The following is a 21,963-nucleotide window of genomic DNA, read 5'->3' on the forward strand; positions in this document are numbered from 1 at the left end:
TTTTACACGCTACAAGCTGTAGCTTTTTCTTAATATTTTAATAAATTTATTGCATCATTCATATTTACATACTTTAACTTATATATTGTAAAGAAATAGTTTTCTAAACAAAAAGATCATCTAAGTTCATTGAGTCCAACTCAATTCAATCCTAGAAGCACCTTACAATTTTTTTTGGTCAATTGTTTCATAATTCAAAGAAGAACAGAGTGAAGTCCTGTAAGATACAGCCTAGTTTGATGTTATCTTAGCTTATTTACTGTATTATCCCATTTTTCACCTTATGTGTCTTCCCTCTTGCTGGCAGGACTTCCATTTTTATCTGTTAATTGGAAATAAAGTTGAAACTGCTTTCAAGCCAACCACCACCATGGGTGGTGGCGCAGCCACTATGGTGGATGTAAATTCAAGGTTCTAAATATCGGTCGCGGTCGCGGTCGCGTTGCGGATTTCGCGATAACGGATATTACAGTTGCTGCGGTATGTGTTGCGCCTGTTGCGGTGTGAATGGTTCCCAGATTTTCAGAAATTATGCGTAAAATGCATAAAATATGTGAAAATATATATATTATCATATAACCTATATTATAGATCATAATAGTAACTTCTAAACTATACAAAAACTCATAACATATATTTTAAATCTTCATAACATGTCAAAAAGTAAAAAAAATCATTAGAAAATGATTGATATGAATAAATTAGTAGCTACTAATGTATTTAATAAAGATCATCCATTAACATAAATCAAACAATAAATCCACAATTCCACATATATAAAATATAAAGTACAAACACACATTAACTACTCATATAACTGTACGTTATAGAGTACATACACACATTTACTACTCATAAGAGTTATAGAGTTCATATAAATAAAGAAGTTCAACAAAAGCAAAAGTTATCACTTCATCAATCACCACATTGTAGAATGACGTGCGGGATCATAACTTCCATCATCAACTTGACTATCATTATATCCCATTCCTCCAAATACATAATCAAACACTCCAGAACTTCTTGGTTGTTCAATTTGTTGTTGTTGATCATATGAAAACCCTGTTGATGGATCATAATAACCTTGGTAATTCATAGGAGGTTGGTAATATGGTGGGTTTGGCATATATGGAGCATGCTCATAACCATTTGGCATGTTATGCATGTAAGAAGGTTCTTGGTAGTATGGTGGATAGTTGCCTTGACTACCATCAAATGAAGTAGCAATACCAAAATCAGTAGAAGATTGTGCTACACTAGATGAGGAAGAATCATCCAATGCAACATTTTCATTTCTTTTATTTTTCCCATGTTTGGCTCTACCTCTACGGCTACTACCACCAATCACACTATCAGAAGCATCTTCATCCATCCTACCATGTGTCATAGGTATAAGATATTGATCGCGCCTGCCACATGGTTCTTCTTCACATTGCATTGAATTGCCACCACCACCACCAACACCACCACCACCACCACCACCACCACCACCACCACCACCACCACCACCACCACCACCACCACCACTACCACTCCCACTCCCACTGTTTCCACTTGGTGGACTTAAACCACCTTCATCGCCTTGAGTTGGTGGTTGACTTGAATCAGATTTCTCTCCAGGTTGCGCTTCTTCATTATCATCATCAGAATCAATAGGGAGCCATTCTTCGTTTTGCATCCCATCCAACAATGGACCTTCTCTCTCCTCAAGCCATGGAGCCAAATGATCTTCTTCTTGAAATACATAATCAAGATTAATGGGATTGAAACTTCTTTCAATCTCTTCTTGACTTCTTCTCATAGTATGTCTCATCTTCAACTTCATGTTGTAAAATGTAAAGACAAGCTTTTGCAATCTCTGATACTTCAACCTGTTTCTTGTCTTTGTATGTATATAACTAAAAGTACTCCAATTTCTCTCACAATTTGAAGCTGAAGTTGTTTGACTGAGAACTTTTATAGCTATAGTTTGAAGCTCAGGAGCACAAGATCCATATACCATCCACCATTCAGCTGAATCACTGAAAAAAAATGATATTATTATTACTATTATTAGTATCAATAAAAAGAAAAGGTTTGAAATATTCTTATGCCAATATGAAAATTGTAAAAAAAACATAGGATCTAAATTTTTACCAGGATTCATTTGACACCAAGCTCTTTGAGCTTGTAAAGTTCCAAATGCCTCTTGCTTATCCCGAAAAAGTAACAACTACAAGCATCAATGTACCATATCAATTAGTAATAGATATTGAGTAAATTTTCTATTTTAAATTTAATACAATGTAAGTATGAAATTTACAAATTACTCACCTGATTGATAGCTTTTATTTGGTTATCAATGTTTGGTTCTATTCTGCTTATCACTTTTGTTGTTCCATCCATGGTTTCCTTAGCTACATCACTTCCATGCACAACGCCAAATTGAAATTGGGGATTGAGAAAATAACCTTAAAAGATATAGTAATTAGTATATCAAAATAAAGTATACAAATTCTAAATAAAAAATTAAATGAAATATATCACTATGTACCTGCTGAATGTAAATCAGAATGCATGAAGTGCCATCTTTTATCAACAATGTCAGTATAATGGGAGTGATAGCGGCAATTCTTTTCAATTGCTAGTTTAGCTCTATCAATTGCTTCATAAACAAAGCCCATAGTTGGTTTTTCATCACCATCCACCAATTTCAGCACCTTGACAATTGGCTCAAATACCTTCATTATATCCGCAGCCTTACTCCAAAAGCTATCACTCTTGACAATCTGTTTGGCTTCAAATGCAGGCCCTGATTTCTCCTTTCCCCACTTAGAATCATTAAATTCATTGGAATCAAACATATTTTTCAAAGCTTGTTTCTGCGCCACAATTGACTCAACCTACATAAATTGTGTTGCAAAGCGAGTGATTGCTGGACGAATAATTTCCCTGCCACGTGTATACTTCTTCATGAGACTCACTGTCCAAATATGGTTATAGATGAACAAAGTAACCTTCTTTGCATCATCAAGGACTTTTTGAACATTTGACTTTTTACCAATGTCTTCCAAGCACAAATCTAAGCAATGAGCTGCACATGCGGACCAAAAAAGATGAGGTCTTTTTTCCATCAATTTCAAACCAGCGGCTTTTAACGCTTTCTCATTATCAGTGACTACTTGAACAACATTTTCTTCCCCTACCTCTTCCACAACTTTGTCAAGTAGACTAAAGTAATATTCGGTGTTTCTACTAGCAACGCTAGAGGCATCAATAGACTTTAAGAACACAGTGCCCTTGCTACAATACACTAAAAAGTTCATGATATGCATGTGATTTATACCATTTGTCCAGCCATCACACATGATAGTTACCCCTCTTTCCTTCCATGTTGGTTTCAATTCATTTATCCATGATTTCATGCATTTAAATTCATTTTCCAAATACACCGAAGAAATCTCATAAGGAGTAGGGTATTTAATACCTGGTCCTAAGTCAGCTCCCGCCGTCAACAAATTGTGTAGCCATGGAGAATTGGAGAGGTTCATAGGAAGACGCTCATATATTATCAACTTAGACACTGCTTCCCCTAATTTTTTTCTCAATGTTTTCAATACTTCTCCTCCTTTAATTTTTGGCTGCTTCATACTTTTACTCCTAGTCAAATCAACATCTACTGACCTCAATCTATGTTCAAGATCACTTTCTTGACGTTGACGGGGAGCTCCTTTACCACCTACACTTGACATGCCTCCACCTTCATATATAGAATCCAATCTTCCAGTTTGTTGTCTAAATCTTTGTCTATCTTCCCACTGGCTTTGTGAATGTAGACTTTCTTCCGTAGCTCGTCTTATAGCTATATCATCATCAAGAAAACCTTCAATCTCATCTTCTTCCTCCCCTCTTATATTTGTCAAAAATTCTTCTTTTCTTCTTCTAAAATCCCTTTTCTTGTTTTTATTTTCTTTGAGAAGCTTCGACATACTCTCTCTCACAAAACTGTCCACCCTTGCACAACCCTTAACTTCTCCTGGCACATGTGCAATATGTTCTTTTAATCGTGTAATTCCACTGGAAATCACTTTGCCACATAGTTTACAAGCAACACAGTTTCTACCTTTACTAGGTACTGGGTCTGCAAAATGCCAACCAATATCATCACTTGGAGCACCTTCTTTTCTACCCGATGGAAATTCTTCTCTTGGTGGCATTTTTAAAGAACCTGTAACAAGTCACATTTATAAATAATCAAATATAAAAAATTAAATTAAAACAATTCACTCATAGACATCCAACTATGTCAATTTCATGTTTAATTTTCACAATTTTTTTATTCAATTAATATCTAGATTTGTTTAAAAGAATCTGTTAATATTTATTATAAACCAAAAAGATATGTTATATATCAATATATCATCATAGGAAACATGCAAATACTATGTGAGAAGTATATATTGTTATTTTGCTGTAAAAAAAGTATATATTGTTATTTTAGAAAATAATGAATATTATTTAAAAAAAGGAAATAATGAATATCTGTTTTTCAAAAAAAAAAATCCCAACCAACCACATTCAATCACACGGATCATGGCATACATTTAGGGAGAAAAAAAAATTTAAAAGATGATAAAAATAAGTAACAAATCTTGACCGCTCCTTCTCCTCATCTTCTCCACTCTCACGGTCAAAATCTCTCCACTCTCTCTCAACGACATAAATTATCTGCAGAGTGTCTTTCTCCTCTCCTCATCTTCTCCACTCCTTCTCTCCCAAAAAAATAAACAATAAGCCACAAATCTTCAAGAATCAAGTCAAGAGATTGAAGGGTGGGTCATGTGTGGGTTACTTACCTCAAGGGCAGAGGACAACAAAGAAGAAACTGAAGAGGGAAGGGAAGACCCGTCTGGAGCGTCGGGGATGGTGGACGCCGGTGGAGCACAAAATCCGATCGTTTCAGTTCTCTACTTCTCTCACGGTCAGAGCAAGAGGAAGAGAAGCTGGAAGATTGATGGTTTGCCTCAAAGAGGAAGAGAAGCTGAGGGTAGAGGAAGTCAGATATAAGGAGTGGAATGGCTCAAAGCCTCAAAGAATCTTCAATCTATTCAAATTATTGAAAATACAAGTTAGGTTTGCTATGATTTCTGAGTTGAATCTAAGAAAAAGCTGAAATTTTGTACAAGAATCTTCAATCTGTTCAAATTATTGAAAATAAAGCTATGATTTCTGAGTTGAATTTAAGAAAAAGCTGAAATTCTGTGTAACACCCCGATTTCGGTGGCGTCACTTTAGTAACCAAAAGTAAACTTAATGCAGAAAAACGTGAATATTTTTTTTCGATAATAACTAAGACAAGACTGAAATAAATAAAACCCAAATGCGAAAAGCAATAAAACTAATATACAAAATATATAACAGCCCCCGCTGTAAGTAGCAACCTCGTCACGAGTAAACCTCCAGTGACGGGTAATAGAAGAGTAGCGCCCGTAGGCAATATGTACAAACCAAATGAAAAGATGAAGTGTTCGCAACACTATCCCTCAAAATGAGAATAAGCTGGCCCATCGGCCTGAAACAAGACTTCCTAAGTCCAACCAACTCTCTGTGATTCCCGTAACGAAACCACACAAAAAGCTATAGGTGGGAAACTACCCTGTCCCGAATGAAACAAATGATGTTCAGAGCTAAGACTCTACTCCTACACTAATCTCATCTCGAGGAGCTCACACTAACACTCAATCCTACATGCTAGCGTGATCGTCGTCCGAATCTGAATCCAGAACGACTAAGTCTAGGTACATCCTCCGTCCTCCGCTCGCTATCGCGATGCGCTCCTGTTCCAGCATCCCAACTCTAGTTTCCCCCGAAGGGTGAACCGTCGTGAACTAGTCCGCCAAAGACATCTGACAAAGGGCGTTTGTTCGCCAAAGCACACACAGAAGACGCGAGGGTCAACTCCAAAGAATTATGTAAATAATAGCAAGGATAGATACAGATAATAGGATAGCCACTTAGGCTTTTAGCTAGGGATAACATCCTAGGGTTGCATATCTCATGATGAATATAAACGACGATAAATCACAGTTAACATGCCTCAAATAGAATTAACAAGTATCAAACACACTCATCACTAAGTCAGTATGCATGTTGCATGAAATGATATGCAGGTTAACCCAGTTAACCACATGCATTCCGGAAAGAGATGGACATCAAACGGATCAGCCCTAACACCAGCCACGGTGGAACCATTTCGGCCCGCGTGCCTCTTACACCACACAAAGGTAGCCAGATCAGCAGTAAACCCGTAGGTCTGCCATTTCGGTCTGCTACAAGAGACGTCTACAAACGCTCTACCACGGCATACCGGGTCTTATGACCATTTTGGAAACCGACGAGGTCCAGAGTACGTCCTGTGTTAATACCTCATTAATGTTGCATGAATGCAAGATGATTAGTCAATCAACGTCTCCGATCTCACTCGACACGTCGCCACGTGTTCTAGCTAAATTAATGTCTCTAAAAGCTTACCCTAAGGTAAAGTCGATTCTGCGACAAAAGACACACTTCACAACAACACATAGCTGCTCCAACAGCACAACAACAAACGCTGCTCCAACAGCACAACAAACAAACGCTGCTCCAACAGCACGACAACAAACGCTGCTCCAACAGCACAACAAACAAACGCTGCTCCAACAGCACAACAACAAACGCTACACTTGGATCCGACGACACTCCTCGTTTTTCCAAAACTATGATTTGACTTCCAATGCCTTCCTTCGAGGTTGTTATCATTACTTAAAGATTTTGAGGTTATTTAAGGTCTTATGAATTTTCTTTATAAAATAGATTCCATTTTGTCTTATCGCAAGTCTTATACATTTTCAGGATCTCCCAATCCCAAGTCGCTTCCAGAGGATGTCTCGATCCACTAAACAAAATTAAGGCCCGAACCTCGTTCGTCCTATCAAACTTTCTCAAAACTCTCAAAATAAAATCGGCATGACCTGCCCGCTATTCTCACCATTCAGAATCTCAGATTCCAGTACAGAGCATATTTAAATCATCACAATCAACAACATGTCATATATCAATAAATCGCATCATAAACACTTAGCACTTAGCATATAAAGCATGCACCACACATCCTAGATTACCCACATAGCACATAGCATGTAAGACAATCTCAAAAACATTCAGTAGATGAATCATCTACATTGTCAGCCGAAGCCTCAGAAAACATTTTCCAATCACACACAATCCAGTGCATAAACAGTAAACAATGTCGAAACATCGACCCTAGGCATTAACTAGAGATTCAGTGAGAAGCCCTCACCTGAAAGTTCTCCAGAATGATCAACTAGTGCTTCCTCGCTCTCAAAGTGTTGGTCCTCGGGGAAATCCTCAAAAGCACCTTTACAATAAAATCACAGAATACTTTCAGAATCTATCGGAAACTAAGCTATCGATACTTACTAAGGTTACTCGAAGTAATCTATACCCTAAGGTACGATAAACTAGCGCGAAAGACAAGTTTTCGGAAAAGGAAATTTTCCTCCTCCCCCCTAATAGGGCTCGGCCACTTTGTGCAATTATGGGGCTCGATTTTTCTACGATCAAACTTGGTTCCTATGCTTTCATAAGCCGTAACTAAGGGTATTCTGAACTCGGAAAAATTATCGGATCAAAAACTGTCGCAGGGGTATTTTGGTCATGATTTTTAACTTAGGATTTTTCAAAACTGAAATCCCAAAAATAAAATTTTGCAGGGACGTCACCAACGACGTTTATGACAACTAATCCTACTAGCACTAAGCTAAGGCGATAGTTTTCAGCCTAAAGGTTGAAGCTTTACACCAAAAACTCCAAAAATGGGTATTTTAGGCTCAAATTGATTCCGGCGGAATTCCGGCGACATAACGGAAAATCTAACCCGGCAGAAGTGATCTTGGGCGCATAAGGAAGAGGTTTAGAATCAGAAATGAAAGATTCAGGATAGTTTTGCAAAAACCCATAAACTATCCGCTCAGAAAACTCTACAGAAAAGCTATGGAAAAAGCGATCAGAGGTAAGGATTAGCGACTATACCTCGAAACCTTGAAGCAGCAACTAACGGATCAACGATCAAGCAAGTAATGAAGAAAATTCTTCTTCCTTCTTCCTTGGATGAACTCGCGGCCTTGAGGAGAGAAAATGGAGGAAAATTTGAGTTTTTCTTCCTTTCTTTGCTATATATAAAGGTTGGAAATTCGCGGGAAAATGAAAGTTTCGCGAATCTGATTTTTCCGGCGTCATTCTCCGTGAATTAATAGATATGTTTTGGCGAAAGAATTCCAAAACTAAAATGAGGTCTGTTTGTATTTTTGGCAACTAAAGCATAGTCGGTATAAAACTATTTTACCCGATAAGTTGCTTTTTGCATCGGATGTCGGAATGGAAAACTTCCTTCTGAAGAAAGATTGAAATCATCAAGAGAAATGGGTGTACGCGTGTAGAATATTCATTTGAAGCTCTGAATAGAAAAAGTCTTCATTGTCGAGAAATTCTAGGGTTTTGAAATACCAGGGATTCGGTTTCGGCAAACTTCCGATGATTGGAATCGGACGTTCGTAGATCCTAGAGTTTCGCCTCGAAATGATTGTGATATATGGAAAAAAGAGAAGTTCTAACATTTCTTTGAAGATTTTTGGAATTAACTTCCGTCGTGCCTAAAAGTGAAAATTAGCTATATACTAGGGTTTCTGACCTAGGTTTAAGCGTAAAACGATCGTGCTATAACTTTTATCGACTTCAATACGAACCTCAGACTTTTCCTGAACTTTCTCCTTCATACATTTATTTCATTTACTAAACTCTTGTTCAGGTTTCCCTTCGCCATGCATCAAACCTACTGGTGAATAAGAATTTATTCACTTGGTATAAACTGAAAAACTTGGGCCTTACATTCTGTACTAAGATTCTTTGATTCTCCTCTGATTTTCTCTATTATTAGCTCTGAAAAGGGGTTTTTGGGGAAAAAAGGTAGTAACGGTAAAAACGTCCGAGACGCCGTTACGTTGCGGCCGAGACGCCGTTACGTTGCGGCCGAGACGCCGTTACATTGTGGCCGATATATGTGATTCGGCGTAGCAACGAGATATCGTTCCGTAACGGTAACGCTACTCGCCGTTACCGCAACATATCGGACGATATCTGAATATCGTTCCGTTTTTTAGAACCTTAGATGTAAAGATTGCTGCGCAGCCAAATTAGCATCAGGAGAAGGAGAATTTATATGTGGCAGGAGGTTAGAAGCAGTTAGAAGTTAGTAGAAGTTAATAGTTAGTAGAAGTTAGTAGTTATTATTGTGTGTTTCAGTTTAAATTCAAAATAAACTGCACTAGGAAGTTATATATAGGCCTAGGCGCCTCTTTCAGAAGTTTGCTCAGAAATTAGTAGTCTGTAGTTGTAATGGAGAGAACTTGACTCTTCAATTCCTGCTGTTTGTACAAGCTTCTGTAGAGATTCTTCATCTCTACCACAATAATATTATTGTGTTCCCTTTCTACTCTCTTTATCCTATCATACCTTACATGAATATGATAGTCACCTTTAATTTAAGAGACAATGTCCATTTCCAGTTATAATATGTCTATCATATGAATGTTATAAATGTTTTTCAAATTGAAAGAAAATTCATAAATTGTTGACTAGAGCATTCTTGTTCAGGACTTCAGCGTCTTAAAAGTAGGAACAAAAGAGCAGAGGAACTCCTCCAAAGGCTTCAGAAGATTGTTGCTGACTAAATATCTTGAGGTATTAGTTACACAGGGATAGCAATATAGCATTAATATTTGGATCCTAACTTTGATATAGATCAAGAGTAAAATATGAAGGAATCCTTTTGGAATTGCAACCAGGCGGCATAATGTTAGATACTCCTACTTCACATCAATTAGCAAGTGCGATTTAAATGTTTTATTTCTTTCATTTCAGCTATACTTCTACTCGGGCTTATTTGTGATCTTTTAGCAAGTGTCTCATGGATGTTCTTATCTCTCATATATTCCTTATTCACTATTCCAAATTGATTGAAGACTCATTACTATTAAAATTTTGAACTCTGCTCTACTAATTCTAGAAAAAGTCTACTTGTGTTTTATAGATTGAGAATGAGTATGGAGCAGAGAACAGGGTACTAGTAGCTTCTGGTCTTGCGTACATAAATTGGGCTGCAAGATGGTTGTTGGATTTGGTACAGGAGTCCCATGGGTTATGTGCAAGCATAATGATGCCCCAAATCCTGTGGTGAGTTCTTTCATTCTCTTGATGAACTCATTTTCTTCATTTTTCACATTTCATGAATAGGTCATGAACTATATAGGGATTGAGTTCATGAAACAGTTTATTTTTTATGCACTTTCTTAATGGTTCAATTTCTTTGAGTAGGTTTGTACTTCATACATAGAGTGGTGGTGTGAGTATTTAGATAACTAATGCCCTTGTGAAGTAGCATAGCATTTATTGTTTAAGAAGTCATAAGATATATAGAAATTACATTCTAAATAGATTTGCATTGGAAGTGACATATTTATCTTCAAGAATGCTTATGGTTCTGGAAATTCATTCAGAGCAAGAAAACAGTGCGGGTTTATACCATAGATTGTCAGATAAACTTGAGCAATTATCAAAGAGGAAACTACTCCTAATTATCAGAGAGAAATAATTGGATTTCAAACATATGTTCAAGGGTTAAGTTTCTTCGGACAAAGCCATTGAGTTATCAAATTAAACTTAAGGTGGTGCATATTTTCCAATCCTATACTTGAAGCTCCATATTTTATAAAGGATTAATGACTTGCTTGAAGCTTTGGACATGCTGATGATCTCCAATCTGCTAGGTGCACTAAGTATTGAAGTCCAGTACTCAAGGGGTGGAACCTTGAGTGTGATGCAACTGTGATCAAAGAAATTGTGTATGGCAACGACTACATCTCTCCTCCTGAAGCAACAAAGGCCAGCAATCTCACCCCTGCAGCAAAGGCTATTCATGCCCTGATCACCAATGTTTACTGCCCAAGGTTAAGAATGCATGATTACGTCTTTAATAAGGACGTTTTCATCATTTACCACATGCTGAAGGGTATTGACATTGATCCTGTTCACCTTGTCTATGATCATCTGAAGATTGTGCAGGCAAACACCAGGCATGCCATCCCATATGGATATCTCATAACAAGTGCTCTAGAAGCAATGGTGGATCACTCGTTTCCTGGTTGCAATGAAAGTGGCTCCGACCAGGAAGTGGGTGAGTCATCATTGCTTCCAAAGCACTTGTTATGAGATATCCATATGGGATGGCATGTCTGGTGTTTGTCTCCACATTCTTCAGATGATCATAGACAAGGTGAACAGGATCAATGTTAATACCCTTCAGCATGTGGTAAATGATGAAAACGTCTTTATTAAAGACGTAATCATGCATTCTTATCCTTGTGCAGTAAACATTGGTGATCAGGGCATGAATAACCTTTGCTGCAGGGGTGAGATTGATGGTCTTTGTTGCTTCAGAATGAGAGATGAAGTCGTTGCCATCCACAGTTGCTTTGATCCCAGTTGCATCACACTCATGGTTCCACCCCTTGAGTACTAGACTCCATTACTTAGAAAACTAGCAGATTGGAGATCGTCAGCATGTTAAAGTTCAGTGCATAGTCGAAAAACTAACTCTCTAAACCTTCAGGTTCATCAAAATGTGCATTTCCCCAAAATTCCTGAACAAGTTCAGGAAAGATCTGTCTGGTGGCAGCATTTTTTATGACATCCAAGAACGAATTTATGATCAAAGCAGAAGAAGAAACCTTCCAAAGATCCATATCATCATCATCATAGCACACGTGAGGGCAAATGTCTCATGGAGCCATTTTGTGGGAGACAACAGAAGCAATTTATGCAAACACAACAAAAAGGTATACAATGTTTACCACAACATAATGCAATTTGTATTACAAAGTTATAAGTAATTTCACTATTCCATGTTACAGGAACAAAATCATGTTTGGATCAAAAAGGGGTAAATTATGTAGAACCACAACATACACCAAAACAATTAGTGTGCAAACATAATGTTTTTTATTTAATAAGGAACAAATTTCCAAATGAACACATGCAAGTAGTTGTATTCAATATCCAGAAACGGACAAATTTAAGCACTAGGAGACTATAAAGTATGCAATCAATAACAAGATGATTTTGCAATAAAACAATAAGATTTTTCAAGCAGACAATGAGATTTTAGGAAAAGGATCATCAATCATGGATTAAAAAAATAAGGAATAGTGAAATAGCTTATAACTTTGTTATAAAAATTGCATTATGTTGTGATAAACATTGTATACATTTATTTGTGTTTGTAGAAATTGCTTCTGTTGTCTTCCACAAAATGAATCCACGAGACATTTGCCCTCACGTGTGATGCTGATGATCTGGATCTTTGGAAGGTTCCTTCTTTTGCTTTGATCATAAATTCATCCTTGGATGTAATCAACAATGCTGCCACCAGACAGATCTTTCCAGAACTTTTTCAAGATTTTTGGGGAAATGCACTTTTTGCTGAACCTGCAGGTTTAGAGGGTGAGATTTTCGACTATGCCTTGAACTTTAACATGCTGACGATCTTCAACCCGCTAGGTGCTCTAAGTAATGGAGTCCAGTACTCAAGGGGTGGAACCTTGAGTGTGGTGCAACTGTGATCAAAGTCACTGTGTATGGCAACGACTACATCTCTCATTCTAAAGCAACAAAGGTCAGCAATCTCACCCCTACAGCAAAGGCTATTCATGCCCTGATCACCAATGTTTACTGCCCAAGGATAAGAATGCATGATTACGTCTTTAATAAATTGCTTCCAGAGCACTTGTTATGAGATATCCATATGAGATGACTTGTCCGGTGTTTTCCTGCACAGTCTTCAGATGATCATAGACATGGTGAACATGATCAATGTCAATACCCTTCAGCATGTGGTAAATGATGAAACGTCCTTATTAAAGATGTAATCATATATTCTTAACCTTGGGCAGTAAACATTGGTGATCAGGGCATGAATAGTCTTTGCTGCAGATGTGAGATTGATGGCCTTTGTTGCTTCAGAAGGAGAGATGTATTCGTTGCCATATACAGGGACTTTGATCATAGTTGCATCACACTCAAGGTTCCACCCCTTGAGTACTGGACTCCATTACTTAGAAAACTAGCAGATTGGAGATCGTCAGCATGTTAAATAAAAAAACTCACCCTCTAAACCTGCAGGTTCAACAAAATGTGCATTTCCCCAAAATTCCTGAACAAGTTCAGGAAAGATCTGTCTTGTGGCAGCATTGTTAATGACATCTAAGGACGAAATTATGATCAAAGCAGAAGAAGAAACCTTCCAAAGATCCAGATCATCAGCATCATAGCACACACGAGGGCATCGTGGAACAATTTTGTGGAAGACAACAGAAGCAATTTCTGCAAACACAACAAAAATGTATAAAATGTTTACCACAACATAATGCAATTTGTATAGCAAAGTTATAAGCAATTTCACTATTCCTTATTTTTAAATCTACGATCGATTGTCAAAGCAATTGCTTAAGCATCGTGTAGGACATCTGTCATACAGGAACTAGAATTTCAAACTTGTTCAGGAATTTTGCGAAAATGCACATTTTTCTGAACCTGTAGGTTAAGACAGTGAGTTTTTCGACTATGCCCTGAACTTTAACATGCTGACGATCTCCAATCTGCTAGTTTTCTATGTAATGGAGACCAGTACTCAAGGGGTGGAACGTTGAGTGGGATGCAACTTTGATCAAAGCCACTGTGTATGGCAATGACTACATCTCTCCTTTTGAAGCAACAAAGGCCAGCAATCTCACCCCTGCAGCAAAGACTATTCATGCCCTGATCACCAATGTTTACTGCCCAAGGATAAGAATGCATGATTACGTCTTTAATAAAGATGTTTTCATCATTTACCACATGCTGAAGGGTATTGACATTGATCATGTTCACCTTGTCTATGATCATCTGAAGACTGTGCAGGCAAACACTAGACATGCCATCTCATATGGATATCTCATAACAAGTGCTCTGGAAGCAATGGTGGATCACTCGTTTCCTGGTTAGAACCACTTTCATTGCAACCAAGATGGATCGATCAAGCCTCACAAGGCTAGAAGACTTCATATTTAAATCATTAAGTGAACAAGCCATAAACTTCAAATATAACCAAGAAGTATTCGAAACAGCTACTTGACTATCAGTACAAGGCTAGATGAAATTCTCTAACTACATCATCACAGAACCAACTGAAATACCAATATTTGCTTCTTTCTAGTTTGTGGATAAGATAAGACACAAAACGTCTGAGTATAGACTTTTTATTTTCAAATATTGAAAATTATAGGTTCAAAAGACAAACTGACAACAGATACCATTGTTTTTATCAAATAAAGAGACACCTGCCGAAAAATATTAGAATGATTTGAGGCTAACCCCTTCAAAGTATCAAAGGACTTCAACTGAAATAAGTTGAAAGAGATTGATTATCTTAGTAGAAGATAAAAATGTTGAAAAATGAAAGCAACAACAATAGGGTATGAACTCTGAAATCCAAATAAGTTTAGAAATGATGCTTAAGATGAATTCATAACACTCAGTTAACCTCTCTCCTTTCCATATGGATAGCTTCCAACAGTGATAGCATATTTGGTTCAATACTTTGATGAAATGGTCATTATTTGAAAACCGAAATCTAATATATCGAAATGATGCTTAAGATGAATTCATAACACTCAGTTAGCCTCTCTCCTTTCCATATGGATAGCTTCCAACAGTGATAGCATATTTGGTTCAATACTTTTATGAAATGATCATTATTTGAAAACCGAAATCTAATGTATGGAACAATCTAAATTGAATACAATAGTTGCCTTTAATCAAGGGTATGTACGATCAGAGGAGAAGAGAGCTGAAAGGAAGGTTTTATGCAAATGTCTAACATTTAGGTGCTTTATAAAAACAAGCAAAGATAATGAGAGACATTCCAAACGCGCAACAAAGGAATTAGCAATTTAAAAGCAAAATGAGTTGATTTTTTGTTTCACCCATGCACACAGATGTCAAAGCTAAAAGGAGCTACAAAAGCAGAATCCTTAGGAAGCAAGACATTGTTACTTAGACATATATTCAATAGATAAGACTTTATGAATATTTACCAAGACTGAGATAAAGTCAAGAGTTATGACTGTCAAGTACAAATTATACACACTACATATGATAAGAATTATCTGGAAAATTTATAGGAGATTCCAAGCTACCTACCAAAAGGATGACCCTGAAGGTACAATGAGATCTGGTGCATAAGAAATAAGAAATTTTAACAAAATAAGAGATAGAAAAATTGAGCATTAGGTTACTAACCAGAAGCTCCAAGGATGTCAATCATCCACGGGATCATTTTGGATGTTGTAATTAAACCAAGAAAAGAACTGAGATACTAAACACAACATAATATATGTTTAGAATTTACAATGATTTTAGTACTTTTGGATCACATATAACTACCAAATGGGTCAAACGGTAATTACAGCATAGGACAAGCCAGCAGAAGGGAAACAGGTACTAAGGTACTAAAGGCACAAACATTAGGTATGAAAACTACAGAAACAAGAAAAAGATAGTATTATTTGAACGAGTTAGTCGGTGTCTGTTTAACCATTGGATTGGATGTGAATATGTTTTTTCTCAATTTATACAACAACTAAAATCAGTTGGAAAATTGTCTTATAAGAAAGCTAAATATGTCAGATGAATGTGCTTTCAACTAGAAAACAAACACACTCTTAGAATTTAATCACCATATTTCTCAAATAGATATAGCTAAAAGGACAATTTTGGGCAAGCAATCAAAACAAAACAAAAAAAAGGTTGCTCCAAATACTTGAGTACCATAATTTAGTTTTCTCAGTAATGAAACCAAGGAAAAAGAAATGAAAAGTTTACAGGATGACACAAATGAACAAAACTCTGGGAGAACTAATCCGATGGAGCAGAAGATGGGGGGCTTTCCACAATTGTTGCCAACAAAAGTTCATAGAAACTAGGCCAGGCTTGCTGATCTTCAGATTGTATATAAGGAAACCATCTTATGGCACACTCAAGTACTACCATGCCCAAACTCTAGATGTCACTGCTATAATCATAAGTACTCCCACTTATTCTTTCCGGCTAAACAATGAAATCCACAAACCAAGACATTAATTATCATAATGCAATCTCTGATTGTTGATGTAAGGAAGAAAAGAGGAAACGAGCATAAATTTGATAGCTTAAAGAAAGAAAATTTACTTAACGACATGTAATTGTAAGTTCCAACAAATGTATCTCTTTGGCCCATTGAGGTTGCCAACATAGCACTACCACCAAAATCAGAGATCTTCACCTCCCCTTTGTGATTGACTAACAAATTTGATGGTTTAATGTCCCTAGGTATTACATGCCTTTCATTATGCAAGTAAACAAGACCTTGTGTATTAGCTGGAACAAGGACATGTATAATTAACAATTAAAAAGTAAACATAACATGGCCTCAACTGTTGCTAGGACCAGATTCTGCAGCATGTCTACTTACAAACCACAACAAGATATGGCTCCAAGATTGTTTTAACTTGTCTGATTATATATGTGAGAGACTCCGATCCATGTTTCCAATACAAGAGATATAACTCCATTATGATAGAATGAATGGTAGCAAACTACAACATGTGGACACTAGGGTCTGAATGATTTGAAACTAATAGCATAAGAAACTCTGGAAGCTTCTAAAAGGAGATAAAATGGAAAATTTCCCCCAAAAGAGGAAGTCAGGAAGTTCAAGAGTTTTTCCTAAAGTCAAATAAAAGGGGCATAAACATAAAACTTAAAAGCAAGCCTGGAATTGTGAGGAAAGCGACCTTTCTAAAATTTTTGGTTCTACAACACGCAATCATTACTTAAGCACAATTGTTGGAAGTGTGCTCCTCATTAATTGCAACATTCAAAATTTAGATTGGTCAAGCGAATTCAAAAGACTTTGAAAGTTGAACAAATGACCAATTGATATACAGACGTTTTAAAAAACAACGGCAAGAAACTATCTCAGTTAAGGGAAACTCCGAGCAGATAAGGTTCAAAAAAGTTTGAATAGCTTGACATTACCTGTGTAACATGCCAAGCTAGAGGGACTTCAGTTCCGATCGGTCCAAGCGAGGGTTATGGCGGATGAAATGACGTAATTAAGGAGCATCATATCCCAGCAATGGTCGAGCGGTGAGGTTTCACCTAGTTATTAACGACTAAGCGAGGCTACTGAAAGATCTCGGAAGATCTCCTTAAGACTTCCTAAAGACTTTGAAAGACTATTGTGATGCATACTAAGCCTATAAATACAAGTTTTTTAACAGAGCTCCACCATGCCAAACAAACCATTTTAGGCCTTGCACCATTTCATTGTGAAAAATAATAAACGCACAAGATAAGTATTTAGAACAATTTTATTCTTTTAAGGCTTAAATCTATTGGAGGTCCCTCTAAAATAGGGGTGCTTTGGTTTAGGTCCCTACAATTTTTTTTTGGAATACACCCCAAAGTGCAAAATAATAGTGTCATATAGGTCCCTGCCGTTAGAAAAATCGTTAGTCTACTAACGGAGGATGACGTAGCTGCCACGTCATCATGCCACAAGGTCATCCTTGCCAAGTCAGCACAAGAGAAAATGTTGGGTAATTCAAAATGTGTGGTCAAAAGGATTCGAACCCCAGACCTGTAGCTTTAACCACAATTACCTCACCACTAGCCTACATGATACTTTGAGTTATTTTGTGGCTCGGATTGTTTGGAGCTTGTAAACATGCTGAGGAAGAACCGGTTTGATTTTCATGTGTATGGTAGAGTAGTTGGATCGACTTGCACCTTTTGCTCTCATGTGTTTAGGAAGTTCGTATCTAGCATGTGCCTCATGAAGCCAATGCACATGCGGAATGCTTGCCAGAGTCGGCGCGGAGTCTCGGTGTGTTATGATAGATTTAATGACTCATCCTGATTTAGTTTTGCCCTTATTGGCTAGAGATATGTTAGCGTCGTAGTTCTTTGTTTATTTTTTCTATTAAAAAATTTTACATTTACTTTTAAATTTTAATTTAATTTAATGACAATAATAATAAGAAAATTAAAACCATAAACACGTGAGAGAGTAATTCTTTAAACGGGAAGAGAAAAAAAAACACACAAATTAATAAATGAATTTAATTTTGTTAATTATTCAGAAAAGCAATGTGTTTTTCTATTTTACCTTATTAAATTTTATTCATTACTATCTCTCATCATTTATTCTCTACTTAAGAAACATAAGAAGGAATGGATGAAGTGTTAATTTCTATTAAATACAAATTGAGGATTTTTTTGAAAGTAAATACAAATTGAGGATTAGTTTGCATTAAACACAAATTGAGACATATTTAAACACAAAACATTCATTGTTCTATTTGCAACTATTTTCTGCTCGGGTGCTTATTTCTTTTGCTGTCCTAGATTACTGTCTTTTTCGTTTGAGAGTTTTTGTGGTGTTGGGCTCTCTGCCAAGTGCGGTCGAGGGTGGTAGTGGATGATCCCGGCTGCTGCATGATGCTGAAGGGTTTTAGGTACTCTGTTTACGCTGGCTTAGCTACTGTTTTTGATGGATTGTCGCTGCCTACTGCTGTTTCTTTTGGTTTGCACCGGCTGTGCCAGCAACTGTATCTTTCTCTTATTTCGTTTTGGTGCCTTTGTTTTGCACCTTCTTTATCTAGGATTGTCTCTTGTTTCTATTTTTCTATTTTGTTTGACTTTGGGGCTTTAGTTATCTCTAGTACTATCATTAATATATATATTTGGTTTTTCCAACAAAAAAACAATTTTCTAACACTCATAAAGTCTTTGTGGAAAACAAAACACCATCAAGACTCAAGAGAGTTATTTTAGCCAACTTTGACCCCATTTTTTTGGTACATCGGAAAGATAAATTGCACCCGCATGGAATTGATCATTGGACTCCCCTTACCCAACCCATATGTCCCACAACTCACTTTGACCGCATTTGAGTAGAAGAGTTTCTGTTTTTTTTTTTTAAAGAAATAGAATAGTTTCTAGCATAAAAAGTAAAAAAATGAAGAAGTTTTTTGAGAAACTGAAAATGAAAATACTACTCTCTATCCCCTATTAAAAACCTCTTAGTGATCTACCCCTTGTCCCTTAATATAAAACTCTCTATTAAATTTCAAAAAGTAATATTATGATGTTTCATATATACATTCACCATTACATCTATAAAAAAAATAAAAAATTCAAACATTATAAAAAGATAAGCTTTCAATAAATGTTGTGAATTGGGTGAAGGAAGTTCAAAAGATCAAACTTTAAAGGGCATAATTTATCTTTCTGATGTAAAAAAAAAATAATTTTAATTTAAAATAAGACAAAATTAACGATGACTTATTTTTGAAGTAATATATATTCTCTTAGTCACTTATTAGAAAATTTTGTTCAGATAATCACGTTTATCAATAAAATATATAGTATAATTGTTTTTTTGTTCCGGCAATCTTGCATATTTACCATTATTAGCTTTTATTATCACCTAAGCTATGATTCAGTGACAAAATCAAAATAGTTTAATAAGCCAATAGTGATAATAATTATTCAAGTGAAGAATATTCTTGAACTATTTATTTTTATTGCAAATATAGAAAAGGAAAAGAAAAAAAACAAAAATAATCTATATTTTATTCTTTTTTAGATGTGTAGAAGTTTCTTGGATTTGTGAGAGCCGTGGAAGTTATGTTACCTCCACGCCTATAGTAATAGAGTTCCATTCGCATCGTCATTCATGCGGTTTATATTAATTTAATATTAATATTATAATTTAATTAATTTAATCCAAACAAAACCAATCCTCAAATCACACGGAACTTTCTCGACTTTAAGACGTAACGCAGTACCTTCTCGCCCCTTCTTTTCTATTCTCTCTCTCTCTCTCTCTCTTACCCTCATCCTTATAATCCTAACAGAACCTTCTAGAACCACCACCATAACAATCAATCTTCACCTCTTTCTTTCTCTCTTCATGGCTCCGCCGCCACCACCACCACCACCACCACCGGTGGAACAACACAACGCCGACTCCTACTCCCCCGCCGCGGCCTCCTCTCTCGAGTCTCAGAGATCTATTCCGACACCGTTCCTCACCAAAACGTACCAGCTCGTCGAGGACCAATCCATCGACGACGTGATTTCCTGGAACGACGACGGATCCACCTTCATCGTTTGGAACCCCACCGTCTTCGCCAGGGACCTTCTTCCGAAATACTTCAAGCACAACAACTTCTCCAGCTTCGTTCGCCAACTCAATACCTACGTAATTAACCAACCGTCGCTGATTCTCGTTTTTGATTTTTGATTTTGATTTGAAATTTCTGATTTCGTTTTGGCTTGAATTTTAGGGATTCAGGAAGGTTATACCTGATCGGTGGGAATTTTCGAACGAGTTTTTCCGCAAAGGGGAGAAACGGCTGCTCTGCGAGATTCAGCGCCGGAAGATCTCGCCGTCGGTGTCGTCTCCCACGGCGGCGGCTGCGGTAGCTCCGACGGTGGCGGTTCATTCGCCGGTTCCGCTGACTGCTGTACCGATAAGATCGCCGTCGAACTCCGGCGAGGAGCAGGTGATATCGTCGAGTTCGTCGCCGTCGCGAGGTCCGGCGGAGCTTCTCGATGAGAACGAGAGGCTGAGGAAAGAGAACGTTCAACTGAACAAGGAGCTTGCGGAGATGAGGTTGCTTTGTAACAATATATATAGTTTGATGTCTAGCTATGCGAGCGGCGGCGGTAACAACCAGCAAGCGGACGTCGGAAGTAGCGGCGGCTGCGCGCAGGGGAGCAGAGAGTCCGTGTTGACGGCGGTGAGGCCGCTTGATTTGATGCCGCCGGCGACGGAAACCGCTCCGGTGGAGATGAATCCGAAGCTGTTTGGGGTCGCGATAGGAGCGAAGCGAGCGAGAGAGAACGGTAGCGGTGGTGACGGTGGCGGTGGCGGAGGCGGAGGCGGGGAGGATGATACACTTCTGCGCATGCATCAGCCACCTCCTGCGGAGGTGAAATCAGAGCCGTCAGATTGTCAGAACCATCTCGAGAACCAGCAAACGCCGTGGCTAAATCTGTGCCGTACAACAAATCAGAGAGTTTGTAACTGACACGTGGCTATGCTTTAACGCGTGGAACATGATAGATTAGATAGGTAGTGGCGTAGGGAATCTGAGACCGAGCACGCGGAGGCGCACGTGATGATCGTCACGTGCGTCGTTTAACCGTATGGGACCGATTCCCAGAAGCTTCCCAGGGGACGCTTACAATTCCGTCCCACAAGTCAGAAGAAAACGATACTCTTGTCCTTTTATTTTCGTCATTTCTTTTATTTTTCTTTGCTTTTTTTAGCATTAAAATTGTACTGTAGATTTTCCTTTGGTAGTATATAGTATTTAAGATTTTGTTTAATCGATTAACTATTTTACTTGCCACTGAAAATTCAAGATTAATAATCATAAAAGAATTATATGAATCTACATTAGCTTGATTAGGCCGATGAGGGTCGGTTGTGGGGGTTAAAAATAACTATTTGAATTTTTAGGTCGAAATGTTAATACGTAGATGTATTTTTAGAAAAATGGTATGTCTAAATGATTTTGGGAAAAATTTAGGTTAAATTATCGTAATTCTATGCGAACTAATAACATTTCATATAAATAAATATAAAATTCTTAGTCTAGTTGTCTTAAATGAACTTTTCCTAGTTTATTTAGACAATCGCTAAAAAACTACGATGGTTTTTGTTGGATTTCAATCTCAAAAATCACCTTAAAAGCAATTGATTATCACAATCAAAGAGAG

At 37.3% G+C, this 21,963-nt stretch overlaps 2 protein-coding genes and 1 pseudogene across 2 annotated transcripts; 1 reads left to right on the plus strand and 2 right to left on the minus strand.

The window, feature by feature from the left end:
- Positions 1 to 919: 919 nt before the first annotated feature.
- On the minus strand, positions 920 to 4,583 carry LOC130736604 (uncharacterized). Its single transcript, XM_057588417.1, has 8 exons — positions 4,553 to 4,583; positions 3,971 to 4,207; positions 2,964 to 3,739; positions 2,534 to 2,882; positions 2,314 to 2,450; positions 2,118 to 2,212; positions 1,531 to 2,021; positions 920 to 1,362 (listed from the first exon to the last, which is right to left on the minus strand). The coding sequence occupies exons 1-8, from the start codon at positions 4,581 to 4,583 to the stop codon at positions 920 to 922; spliced, it is 2,559 nt and encodes an 852-aa protein (XP_057444400.1).
- Positions 4,584 to 12,607: 8,024 nt separating this feature from the next.
- On the minus strand, positions 12,608 to 19,907 carry LOC130736605 (mitogen-activated protein kinase kinae mkk2-like; annotated as a pseudogene).
- A 125-nt stretch (positions 19,908 to 20,032) lies between these two features.
- On the plus strand, positions 20,033 to 21,570 carry LOC130738300 (heat stress transcription factor B-2a-like). The gene is made up of 2 exons (XM_057590274.1): positions 20,033 to 20,437; positions 20,523 to 21,570. Exons 1-2 carry the CDS (start codon positions 20,147 to 20,149, stop codon positions 21,267 to 21,269), a joined length of 1,038 nt encoding a protein of 345 aa, XP_057446257.1. The 5' UTR covers positions 20,033 to 20,146; the 3' UTR covers positions 21,270 to 21,570.
- The last annotated feature ends 393 nt before the right edge of the window (positions 21,571 to 21,963 follow it).

The sequence above is a fragment of the Lotus japonicus genome, chromosome 2 (genome assembly GCF_012489685.1).
Source record: "Lotus japonicus ecotype B-129 chromosome 2, LjGifu_v1.2".
Taxonomy (NCBI): Eukaryota; Viridiplantae; Streptophyta; class Magnoliopsida; order Fabales; family Fabaceae; genus Lotus; species Lotus japonicus.

Bases quoted from the DNA above. Each gene is read 5' to 3' on its own strand.
- LOC130736604 (XM_057588417.1), bottom strand. From the start codon at position 4,583: ATGTATGCCATGATCCGTGTGATTGAATGTG. The intron at 2,883-2,963 runs GTGAGTCTCATG...CAATTTATGTAG, and splicing joins TCTATAACCATATTTGGACA to GTTGAGTCAATTGTGGCGCA. The intron at 1,363-1,530 runs GTAGTGGTGGTG...GGATGGATGAAG, and splicing joins AAACAGTGGGAGTGGGAGTG to ATGCTTCTGATAGTGTGATT.
- LOC130738300 (XM_057590274.1), top strand. From the start codon at position 20,147: ATGGCTCCGCCGCCACCACCACCACCACCACCACCGGTGGAACAACAC. The intron at 20,438-20,522 runs GTAATTAACCAA...CTTGAATTTTAG, and splicing joins TTCGCCAACTCAATACCTAC to GGATTCAGGAAGGTTATACC.